The sequence below is a fragment of the Ptiloglossa arizonensis genome, chromosome 6, assembly GCF_051014685.1.
Source record: "Ptiloglossa arizonensis isolate GNS036 chromosome 6, iyPtiAriz1_principal, whole genome shotgun sequence".
In the NCBI taxonomy this organism is placed as follows: Eukaryota; Metazoa; Arthropoda; class Insecta; order Hymenoptera; family Colletidae; genus Ptiloglossa; species Ptiloglossa arizonensis.
In genome coordinates this window covers 25626517-25639463 of record NC_135053.1, presented here as the reverse complement: position 1 = coordinate 25639463, position 12947 = coordinate 25626517, and the positions used below count along the sequence as shown (strand labels likewise).

Below are 12947 nucleotides of genomic sequence, written 5' to 3'. Positions count from 1 at the left end.
CGATTGTTGCTCGTATTAGCTTGCGGATAAGAGTGGGAATGGGTTAAAGATCGCACGTGATCAGAGGGAGCGGCTGGACGACAACGGAGCGTTCGTCGCGAGACAGCTGGCGTAAAGAGCGATGCGTTTTGATGTACAAATTGGACAGTCTCGTGAAAAGAAAATTGCAAAAATCGACGAAACTGGCGTTGTCTCGTTCGACGGGGCAGTCTCCAGATCAAGGGTCGTTGAACGCATCGTTTCTCACGGATATCGGACGATCCACGATACGAGTCATCGAGGGGGATGCGTGCGAACGAGCCAAGTGCGCCGATTTCTCGGAAAAGGGTGGGCAATTCGAGGAAAAATACCGACGCGGAAAGTAGTTATTGCGATCGAAAGAAATGGGCGCAAAGACAGCGTGCAATTATCCCTTGGAACACCGTGGACGTATCGAGAACGTGCGCGGACTCGCGCGATATCGTCGATGTCGTCCCTGTTCGATACCACTTGACGTATCGACACCGTGGAAAGAAATAGGTATCGGCGAAGAGGCGGCGATCGCGAGCGAAGCTAGAAAGATTTCGGTGTCCCTAGACTTTCGAACCCGATCTTCGCGTTAAGACGCAACGTCGAGCAAGACCTGTTCTTTTATTCATGGGGTCACCGTGGAACCCATTCCGAGAGCTCGTTTTAAATCTATCGATCCGAATCGAACACGGCCCAACGCATCGTTTCTCGTCGGCCATCCGTTACGACGTCACGGAACCACCGGTATTCTTTCGTACTCGGCTGAGTAATGCGTTCCCCGGAGATTCCGCCATTCCGTGGATACGAAAGATATTACGAAACGGAAACGGCTTATTCCTTTCTAAACGCGCGGCCTGTTTTATCAAAGTTTGCACGAACGAGAAGTCCGACGCTGTATCGATATCTACTACTGTCCCTCCGCCGACTCGAACGCGTTGCCGCTACTTTCGATTGCGATTTCATCGAACCTGTTCGAAATTCGTCGGTCGAGGACCTTGCGTTCGTCGAACGTTTAACTCGCGTTCCGGTGTTTTAAGTTTCCACGAATGAATAGGAACGCTGCAATTACACCGTGACGAGAAATCGATGCGCGGTTCCCGGTTGTCGACGTTTCGCGCAGCCTACGAAAGCAGAGATGTAAATTTATTCCGACAGAGGTTTATGAGAAACATGGAGCATCGAGTTTCGAACGCGAAGGAACATTGGCGACCTTTGCGTCGCGAGAGCCCCCGCTCCGCCCGGAAATTGTAACGCATATTTACCAACGATAAGATACGGATACGCGGCATAAATATTCCGTTATCGTGGTTCGGGGGCGTACGCGAAAATTGCTGGTACATCGAATCGGAAAAAGTTGGCAAAGCTGGAACGGGGCTCTGTAATTTAAGAGGCGGATAATCCGTTAACATATTAACGGCGACGAAACGTTGCGTCTCGCGCGTTCAAACGTCGCGATTTTTCGCGTGCCGTTTTTCCCTCGATCGCGATAAACCGATCGTTCCCACTTTAACGCGAACAAATTCACTCGCATTAGAATTCCAAAGCCGAACAGGGAAAATCCATCGGGCACGGACGCGAAAAACCAACTCGGTTGAAAGCGTGGCTTCCGAGGGAGCGCGTCGGGTGAATAAATCATCCGTTTGATGTCGCTGGACGCGTCGTATTTATAGCGCGACGGGGGACGCTCATAAATCAAACACAAAGACTGAAACTGACTCGAACTTGAACGAAAATTTCGGTACAAATAACGTTATTCCTCGTCGGCGATCCTCGCCGTTAGCGTTCGTTGCTCGTTCCTCGTCGAATTTTTCCATCCATATTCGGCCCGATTCGAACCACGATAAAACGAACGACGAGAAACTCGACGAATTGTACGGGCAGCGATAATAGGAGAAATAGACGAGCGTACGGCATCGGGAACGATTCGATCACCGCGATAAACAAGAAAGATACCGGTTCGTTTCGAGTTCCGTTCCGTTTCGTTCGATAATGGAGGGGCCACGAGCCCCGACCGCTCGCGGGAGCCCGAACTTTCGCGAAAGCACGACTCGAGCGGCTAACGTTATTCGCAAAGCGAGAGTTACGACTCGTCCGAGAGAAGAAAGCCGCCTGGCTTTTCGTCCGCGCGTAAACAAGAGAGGAGAGGAGGCCAGAGATTCCACTCGTTGATTTATCGACCATCGAGAAGTCGCGCGGACCACCGTTACGCGTGACTATAAATATTAATGACCGTTGACCGGTGGCCAGCGACAAATGAATTCGAACGGGTGTTTGTAAACGCCAGTTTCCTCGGAAGGGCGTTCCGTCGAGAAATCGAGTTTCACGCGATGGAAAAACAATAACTCGATCCAGCGGTACGAACCAGCGAGGACGACGGAGACGTTTACCGGTGAAAAATTCCGAGACGCGCCGGACGATTTCTCAACAGCGACAAGGAATATTTCTCTCGCCACCGTAGCCACGATTAATTCGAACCGCGCGATTTTTTGTTCGCAATTTTACCGGCTTCGTTGTACGTTCCAACGAAACACCGAAACGCGCGCATGTTTTCGGCGCTCGCGGCTGGAAAAATAGGATAGACGGGAACAAAGATGGACGGCGTATTTATTATTCGATGGATGGAACTTTGCGGCGATACGAGTAAACACGGAAAAAATTTGAAAGGTAGACGAGAGGCGTGCGAGAGCGGAATGGAAAGTCGCGAGAAGGGATCGACGTTACGGAGAAGGGCAAAGACGGAAGTGGCAAGAACGATTGGATGGCGACGAATCGAGAAGCTCTGAACGCCAACGAATTCGATAATGGACCGTACGAGAGGTACGACTTTGGAACGCAAAGTAACGATAACGTCTTTATTAGACCTAATGGAAAATACGTGCACAGATCGGCGCAAAGAGACAAGCCTCGGTCGCGTTGCTGTTAATTTCGAGGGCAACGATTGATCTTGCTTTTCCATCTACGGTTATCGGTACTTTGTCCATATTCGTTCAGCTACTGCACCGCTAACGGCTCGTCGATATCGCGCATCTAAATATTTGCTCGCTCGAACGCCACCTTTCCGATCTACCGTCCGTTAATAAATTTCATGCCCCCGACACTGCACACGATTATCATTATCCGACAGTTGAAACGCGTCGACGATAACCAACCAGACGTACCACTCTTCGTGTATTCTCTCGCATCTTGCCACAATTTTCGTGCTTTCTTTCTTTGCTCGATACTTTGCTTCGCAGTGTATACAATTTCGATCCGATAAAAATGTACGACCGTTATTATCGAGCTCGAGCCATAACCGTACCGAGAGACGAACAACGAAGGAAACGAGACTTCCGACAAAAAGGGAACGAAGAGAAGGAAAAAAATCAGAGGAGAAATAAGAAGGGAATAAACGTTACGGCTGCTGGAGATTCACGAGCAGGTATACGCGAAGGAAGTTCGGTGAAAAACAAGAGGGATAATTCAGGATTAAGGTTCGAACCGCAGCGCGTCCTCGGGGAAGAACGGAGACGGGGCGAGCTGGATACGGACAGGTAAGGGGGGTATCGAAATAACGACGAAGTCAACGACGAAACAACGAAGCGAGTCGGTTCGCATACGAGAAGGAAAGGATCCCGCAGCTGGAAATGATCTCTCGACCATCGAAATCAATTTGCTCTATGTATTTCGCGGAATCCGGTTAACGGAGAAGATAACAAATATCGCGACAGAGGACCGTATCTGGGCTAGGAGGAGAGGAAACGAAGGGCAGGTAGCGCGGGAAGGGGTTGAGAGCCAGAGGAAGAGAGCTCGGCCGAGGGAGAGGGAGAGGGAGAGGGGAGGAGAGAGCGATAGCGCGAGGGTTCGGGGGGTAAAGAAAGAGGAACGATCGAGAATTCTCCGGCCGAAGTGGTGGCCTCGCGCCTGCGCGTATCACTGGCAACGCACTGGCACGTAACGCTATCGGCGAGCCAGTCTGACGCCAAGCGCCGCGACGCTATGACGTCACTGGTTCGCGTTTTCTCAGCGATCGTTTCTCGCCAGCGGTGAGGATTCATGAATGAAAACCCGCTGCTTCGAGGGCCAGACTTTGTCTCGCGAGCGTCCGTCGAATCGCGAGGGAAATCCGCGTGCTGCGACCGTAAACGGGAACCGACGGAAGGGGCCCCCCCGGCCCTGTGCGGTGCGTAATCTCTGCAACGCCTCCTCCACCGGGTACCGGACCGTTCGCGAACGCGGACCGTTATCTACGATCGCTTTCTTCCTCGTCTGGATTTCTTCGACGCGAATCGTACGTCCACGAAACCGTACGCGTATTTGCTTATCGCATCTTTTGCAGCACGACCGATAAAAAAGTGGACCGAACGCCGAGATGCTGGGACATCGTTCGTCGGGGTCGGTTTCGGCTCGGTTCGTTTCGTCGGCTCGCGGACCGCACGAGTGCATTTACGTGGACGTAGGTCGATCGACCAGAGAAACACCGCGTACGCGAATTTATTTATTCGTACTCTCGTTGATCGAATTTTCGTCCGTTTCGTCCCGTTTCTCGTATCCGCGGACACACGACGGAACGTTACCTACCGCCGCGAAATTATTCTCTCTCCTCGCGGCAACCGCGGCCCGGGTACAGTGCGCGAGAAAATTCCATTTCCGTATCCCGGGGGAATCCCCGGCTAACGGGATATTTCGCGGGAGAAATAATAGCTACGCGTCGCGAGATAGCTACTCGTTTCGGTGGAACGCGCGCGATTCGTTACCCCTAATGCAACTATGCGCAATACGATTTCCGTTCCGCGAGCAACGTTCCGCCCCTCGTGCCAGTCGACGAAACAACGTTTCTCGAAACTCGAAACGTACGTCCGCGAAATGATTACGGTGCTCGGATTTCAACGACCAACCAACGTAAAATCTCCCCCCTTTCCGGTTTGTCGCGTAACACTCGATCGTCGCGAATACGCAATGGTGCCGCCTACGCGATCTCTCCGTTTCAACCGTTGAACCGTCGTAACGCGTGGAAGACGATAATTCCGCGATACGTTGCGCGCAAAGGTTTCCACAGGAGAAGGACGATCTCGAATATTGTGGACGAGAAAAATTGTCGCGCTTCTAGGCAATTAGTCGTCTCTTACGTTTCGTCGTCTCAGAAACTCGTCGTCGAGCACCCTCGACGCGTACTCGCTATGATACTCCAGAAGGGTAGGTTGACTTCGGACTTTCCCTAACGACACGGACGTAGTTTCGCTATAAATTCGCCCAAAATAGTCGTTGTTCGTTTGGAAAGTCTTCCTGGTAATTCAACGGTGTCTCCCTTTATTTTTCCATCGTCGGGTCGCACCGCGTTAATACCATCGATACGTATCGATTACGACTCGAAGTACGCTTCGTCGACAACACTCGCGCTACAATTTCGACGACTCGCGTTATTAGCGTACCGAAGCGATACGCCAAGAGCAGACAGCCATCTCGGTCGGTTACTTCTGGGAACAGTGGCCAACAGACCGGAATATCCAATAATCCAATAGTGCTCGAGTCACGGTACCGGACAATCGGAGTTCCACTCTGTAATTGTTTACTTTATGCGGATTCGTTTCTTCTGTTGAAATTTGCGAACGTTTAAGGTACGTTTCCAGCCGAGACGAAGTCGCGACTTTTAACGCGTCGTTGTGAAAACGTGAATTTGTTATTTTATTTTCCACGTAAATCGTTTGGCGACGCAACGTTTTGCGCGGAACGACCGTGTGCGTCGCGACGTAAACCGTAAGGTGTTAAAAATGGTAGCCTCTCGTCGAGCAGGAACGGTCCTTAAAGACTGCTTACGCTCCATTGTCACATTTCGCTTCTTTCGAGTACCGTGTCTATCCTTGACACCTGTTTATTTCCAACGTTGACCATCGTCGGCGTCGTTGACGTCGCTTCTTCTTTACAACGACCGCTGAAAGCTCTAATTGGAGCAGCGCAGCGGTCCGGTGCCTCTCCGATACCGAGAGAAACCGTCGAATTGCACGTGACGTTCGTTCGTTCTTCTCTGTCTCGCGCGTTCCATCATTACGCTCCCCTCGCATCGTGTTTCCGCTTTTCCGTGCGAGTCTACGCTACCAGCGAGGTCTGCCTCTCGAGACGCGCGACGAATCGTTTACAAGATACGCGACACTTTGGAAACTGCTGCACTCTCGGCTCCGAAGGATCGCGATTTATCCCGACCCACGGTGCCCGATTCCATTCGACTCCGCGTTCGAACCCCCTCGATAGAGATTCCGACGTTTCGGGTCTCCCGATTCCAACGCGATTTTGCAAGGTAACGCACGATAGAGGGTAGAGCGGTGCACTGGACCGAATTCGCGTCGATATCTGGCTCGCTTTATGAATGGATCGCGTATAACGCGGCAGCAAAACCGTTGGTCGACGAAGCTATTGTTTTAGATTCGAGCAGAAACCCGTCCGCGTTTTCGCCAAGTTTTCCGCTCCACTTCAAACGGTACGCGTTTTTCCACGCGCGAAATTCCAATGCGAAAGTTCTCGAGAAATTGACCTTTCGAGTCGGTTTTATTCGCAACACGCGAGGTTCTATTTTATGGAACGACGGACTCGGAAGAAGTAATTACCACCATCGGAGTAGAAAATTTCATTCGGTCTCCGTACGTTAACGTTTTACTTTCGGTTGTTCGATCGGATCAATTTGTTCGTTGCTTTCGTCGTCTAGGTTCAAGTATCGCGCATCGCGTTTTTCGATCGGAAAACGTGCATCGTGAAATTTCTATAAAATTCGACGCTCCGATCGGTATCAAATGGACGAGAAATACGTTCCAAAGGTTCGTCGCGATGTCACGATGTCAAGGATACGGTCGGGCTTCGGCTGGAAGTAAAGCGTTCAAGTTCTACTTATGCTTTGCACGTTCTCGAGAAACTCTCGATAAGGGTGCCGACAGTTCTTACCTCTCGTTAGACGACTAATTGTATCGATACAACGGACCGCGACGTTCACGGCGCGCCGACACTTCCAACGATTAACTCTTCGTTTCCATAGGAATTTCGGAGCGAACGATACCAAAGTATCTACACGACTGCGTCGATCCATCGAAAGAAATTCGAGACATCTTGAAAGTTTCGTCGAGTCGACGAACTTTCTTTCTTCTTCTCTTCGTAATTCTTCCGTGGTTGGATCGTCGACCGAATTCGAATGAAACGAACGTCCGAATCGGTCGTACATCGCGCCTTACGCAATTTTGAAACTCGTTATCGTTACGGGAAACGTTCGTGAATAATGCAACGAGTAACGAAGCAATTAATCCCGGCGAGATTAATGTAATAGCTTGGAACTGGCGCTAGAACACGGGAACGGTAATAGTTCTATCTTCACGATTGTCAAAATGTTCGTAAACAACGCACGATGCGCGTAAACGTTTCAGCGAGAACGAATTTTATCCGAGAATAAATCCTTCGAGTTCGAGTTCGAGGCAATTTTTGTCGTCCATCGTTTCGGGTAAATTGCGATAACATCGATGCGAAAGGAGGGCTCGAACTTCCTCGACGTGATCCGTGGATTAGCACGCGACGAAGATTTAACCGTACTTTTCGCTCTCTCGACGTTACGCAAAATCGTTCTTTCGACCGTCTTCCATTGCAGTTTAATCGCCAATCGCATTTAAGTTTGGAACAATTGCCTCCTGACTCGATTCTTTCATTCGCCGGCTACCGTTTCCCTTTCATGGACCATTTATCAAACGATCCTTCGCCTTTTTTGCGATCGTTTCTCACAATCGTGCCACGAAACGGCCTGGCCATCCTGCTATTGGGATTCAGTTTCTATTCACGCCGAGCGGAGATAAACCGTCGACGCGTTAAATGAAATTCTTAGACGCGCGTTTTATCGACGCGACTCGAAAAGGAGAGGAAAAAAAAGAAAGAAAGAAAGAAAGATACGTTTCCGTGTGTTCGCGGTTCGCGTTGCTGTGTATCTTGCGCGTTTCGCGTTCAGGAATTTCCGATAGTATCGATCAATTTCGTACGCAGCCGTAAATTACCAGCGTTAAATTACGCGCGCCTGCTGTGTAATTAATATCTAATACTGGAACATTCGACGTCCTTAAAGAAGAGATTTATCGCGCGGTAGCTTTTAATATTACGGTCCCATTGACGCGGCAATTTTTTCGGCCCATAGAAAGACGAATAAGCGGAGCGGTAGCACCTTTGAAAGGACGTTTCAGCTTTCGTTCGGTGGCGATGAAATGTAATCAGCGACTGCAGCCGTGGAAATTCGTTTAATAAGTCCGGTGACATTCACAATCCGTGAAAAGGATGCCGTGGATATTTTAGGTGCTATCGGTTCACCGTAGATACACATAGTTCGCGGGTACGGTCTTCGAGTCCTTTGACGGAAGTAAAATATTTCAAAATATCGTTTCGTAAAAATAACATCGATCGTTTCTCACCCGCTATGATAAAACGATCGAGTACCGTTCGCTCCCGTAGAAAAGGCAGTCGAATAAGTTCAAAACAAAGAATACATTTTCCACGCGGAGAAATGCTATTTTCGATCGTTTTCGATTCGATTCTAAACGTTGATTCCGCGCGGTCGAAGAAATCCGAAATCACGAACTCGCGTCTCCCTGGAAAAAAAGGTACGCTCGAGGGATCGAAAGATCATCCCGCGAACGAAGCGCGCATCCGAGAAAGTTTCCGCGATTCGCGAAATTTCCGTAAATTGTGCCAAGAGCCTCCGGTTGTTTCGGAATGTTGAAGAACTGGCGAACCGATCCCTCGCGATTCGCATCGAAGTGGCGGAACAGACACCGAGTCGCGTCTGTCTGGAAACGAATCCCTTGTATACAACGAGTCGACGCGAAACTTTTCCAGACGCCTGTCGAGGATGGACTGATGCTCGACGTCTACGAACGAGGCGACAGAAAGCACGCGTATCAGCATCGAGGGAACTCCCGATACCGAGACGTAGTCTCGTCCGCGCTCTTCGAGAAGCACCGTCGACCGGGAGCAAGTTCCCCGGAAGAAAAGTTGCGAACTCGCGGAAAAGCTCGCGGTAACCTTGAGGAAAAGTCAAGGAACCGTTTCCCGCGAGACTCGGAGCAAGTTTCGAATGCGCGCGTTGCCAGACACGGTCGTATCTCGCGGAACGAATTCGTTCGTTCTTCGTCGAATCTCGCTTTAAGCGTACCCCGTGTCCTGGCACGGGTCGGTTCGATCCTCTTGAAAGTTTAAAAGAGAGGAGACGAGAGTGGTCTATCGTCGAGGCGAGCTGCATCGATCACGGTTGGTAATTCGGTAGCTGAAATCCGTGGAACGCGAAAGATGTGGGCCGAACGGTGAGACCCTGTCCGTAGCCCGAACAAAAGAATCGACCAGGGACGAGCGGTAAAGTGTTACAGTCGATCGTACAGAAGACAGAGGATCCTTCCGAGAAACATGGGCAAGAAGAACAGCAAACTGAAGCAGGATACCATCGACCGACTCATGAGCCAGACGTATTGTGAGTACCGCCTTCGTCCCGTTACCGGTACCGCTTTTAGTTCAAGGCTCGCGACGATGCCCACCCTTACCTCGCAACTCTCCCCACGGATGGCAATCGTTCGACCGACTTTCCCGCGAATTACCATTTTCGAATCGAACGAAGAAGCTTCGATGCCCGTTTAACGACAAACGCGTAATATCGGTCTCGTCGTACGCGGACTAGTTTCGCGTGCTCTTAGGGTTATTGAATCACGGAAAGAAACGCTTATCGTCCGTTCTGATCTCCACGACGGAACGGAGAACCTGTTCTCGGTCGAACTCGCGGGGAAATCGATATTACGAACGAAGGGTCGGGCAGAGCGTTGGTCGTGCGTATCTCGTAGCCGCGTGTAATTTGCATTTCGTTCGCGCGACAACCGACTCCGTGATCCGTCCTATCGTCGAATTACGCGTACCGAGATTTTTGGAAATCGACGCGGTCTACGGGAAACGAGAGCGATCAATGATAACGTAACGCGATGGTTACCGAACGAAAAACGAAAGACGTTCGAAGTTTCTCCGTCTTCTCGCGAACCCGTCGAAAGACAGGCTTTTGAATTCTAACGGTCGTTAAAAGAAGAAAAAAACTCCCTCTCGCCGTTTCTCTCGGTAAAGAGCGAAAACACGTTCGGGGATTTTTCGAAGCCCGCATTGGTCGTGAACGGTTCGTTAACGAATCGTGGTTTACGAGCTCTGTCGAGGAACGCTTCGGTCCGTGGTCGGTTAATCCCGTGCGCGCTACGAACCGACTCGATTAATATCGGTACAGAGTTCGCAGGTAAGTTGTCGGTTGATTCGTCGACGAGTGCGAGTAGATTTTTGTCGTTTCGCTAGGTAAATCGTGTTACGACCGCGAGATCGGTCGAGAGCTCGCATCGTCGCCGAGCGGCCGAATGGAGGACGACCGCGAGTGTCGAATTAAGCTCGTCGTTGCGCTTCGAATGACGCGCACGGCGCGTATGCACCTGTGTACGTCCACCGATATCGGACCTCGCTGTTCAAACGGAGCCGCGTGTTTCTCATTATCGCGATTTCCATAAATTTTCAACGAACTACCCTGCCCATTCCCGACATCGTCGTGCACCAGTCGCTGCGCGACTCCCGTTTGTTTTTGTTTTAACGTTGTTCTCGAGGTCGGGGTTGCCGTACTCGGAACGATCGTACACCTGTCGCATGTCGCTCGTCATAATACTACAACTCGATCCCACGGTGGACGTTTATCTTCCTTCCTTACTTTTTATCCGTCGCGAGTTTCAGTCGCGCGGCGACGTTTCTTGTTTTTTCGCGACGGATTATTCGCGCAAACATTGACACACGTGTATCGGTTAATCGCGGAGTTACCGTTTCGGGAAGCTTTGCTACGTAGTATTGATCGAACACAGTGGGCCAATATTTGGACGACGTTTCTACGTCTGTTAACGTATAAACGATAAGACCCGTTGAATGTCTGTCAGGGCGACGATAACGATAATAATAAACCCGGAAAGAGTACCAGGGAATCGCGCGGAAACGTTTTCTATCGGAAACAAAGCACAAAGGAGGATAAACAGGTAGAAGTACGCCGAGTAGCATTCAATTGAAATGTAATTATAATTGGGGCAATCCTCGAAAGAACGGGACGTTCTTGTCAAACCGTCCTTTCTGCGATTCTTCGAGGTACGAAAATTAAACAAAACGTAAAACAAAATTACGCGGACGAGTTTAATCGAAACAGCAGTAACTTAAATAATAATTAAAATTTTTCATTCGTTACGCGTCTCCACGGTACGCGGAATATTCGATCGAAATCGATATTAACGTTACCGTACGAGCGAATCGTGTTCAACGAGTAAAGCGATTAATTGCAAAAGAACGACGTCGAACATTCGACGTACCGCGAAGATATGGAACAAACAATATTTTAATAATCGTCTCTGTCCTTTGTCCACCTAATTTTGTCCCCGTTTCGTTCCACGAAATCTGGACATTCCGAGGGAAGATTCTTCCGACTGACCTGTTCACGCCACCGTACCGAGAATTGCGAATCGTTCTCGGTCCAGATACTCGGGAGAAACACGATTTGGGATCCGCCAGTCAATAATGATCCGTTCGAACGTGGTAAATCTTTCTCCACGTCAAACCCTAATCTCTCCCGTTGACGTTTTCGTTCGGCGTTATTTACGTCCTTCGTCCGTTCGATCGCGCTCTCTATCGTTTCGTCTGTCTTTTTTCGAAAGAGCTTCTTCGCAAACAGAGCGAAAACGCGTAAATCGACGCGTTCCTTTAAATAGGTACGTTCGTGTACGTACCTACGTACTCGTACACACGATCCTCCTCGGTTTCGAGGTGAACTTTTGTTCCCGGATTCAAGGTGGCGAATCCTTTTCCACCACTGTTTTTCTCTTCGCCGCGAGAATATCGTGTTTCAACGAAATTTAAAATTCACACGCTTTATACATTGCGTCTTTGACGTTGCAAGCATCGTTAGCAACGAATCGACGAGGATATCCCAACGACGACGAATTCGAACGCAACTTAACCGGATTATTTCGAATTACGCGTAAAATGGAACGCTTTTGCTGCTCAACGAGTCCGCGTGCCTACGAACAAGGTCGTGTTTGGACTCAATTTCAACGGGAAAACCTCGCCGATCCGTTGACGATACTTTCGCAAGGATGTAATGAAAAATATACGAAATTTTACATCTAGTAGATATTTGCTCGCCGTTGCTCTATCTCGCTCGTGCTCGATGTCGTAACGCATTCACAGACCTTGGATTTTTCGCATCGAAACGGAGGATTATCGTACTTTGAAAATAGGCGATTTTATCCATACGGGTTTGTAGAGCAGTTGACGTTTATTCGATGAAAGTTTGGCACGAAATAATGGCGCGGCGTTAAAAATAATTTCAACGTTAAAGCCAGAGTACCGAAACAACGGTATAAAAATTTCCCAACCGTCGTTAAAAGTTTTTCCCCGATGAAAACACGATCCGACGCAAATGCACGCGCGCACGAACCGAAAAAACATCGGATCAATGCGATCTCGGTAATGGATGAAATTACATCCTAATAACGGCTCGCGCGATTTCAATGGAAGTCGTCGCGCAAAAAAACCGCTCCGGCGAACGACTTAATCGTCCACTCGAATGGAAAACGCGAGAGGGGCTGCTCAACGTCGAGTTACACGCGTATCCCGTGGACATTTACGAGTCGACCACGGTGCCCTGGAGGTTTTCTTATTACGCGAAACAATGCCTCTTATTATCCAGCTCGGCGATGGAACGCGGACGGTTGGGCCGGCCTGGTCGAGTGCTGCTGGGAAACACCACCGTTCTCCCTGGAAAAATTAACCCCGCTTTAATCGGCGTCTCGTTAAAAGTCGATGTAGCCAACGAAGGAAAATATTGTCGGTGTGGAAATTGTACTCGTCCCCCGAGCAAGAGCGCTTCCGTAAAAATTGACGCAGAGAAGCCGCAACGA

The 12947-nt window shown here is 49.8% G+C and overlaps 2 protein-coding genes across 4 annotated transcripts in view; one reads left to right on the top strand and one right to left on the bottom strand.

Annotated features, from left to right (window-relative positions):
- Window positions 1-12947, bottom strand: part of LOC143148479 (uncharacterized) — a 91334-nt gene that overhangs the window by 56556 nt on the left and 21831 nt on the right. The gene's annotated exons all lie outside the window — the stretch shown is intronic.
- The window catches only part of LOC143148482 (frequenin-2), a 57303-nt gene continuing 48355 nt past the window's right edge, over window positions 4000-12947 (top strand). For 2 of the 3 annotated variants that reach the window (XM_076314872.1, XM_076314870.1), the window contains exons 1-2: window positions 4014-4168; window positions 8839-9466. In XM_076314872.1, the coding sequence (XP_076170987.1) occupies window positions 9403-9466 (64 nt within the window). In that variant the 5' untranslated portion in view covers window positions 4014-4168; window positions 8839-9402. Of the gene's footprint in view, window positions 4169-8838; window positions 9467-12947 lie in introns of all 3 variants that reach the window. The other variant, XM_076314871.1, reaches the window with a different exon arrangement.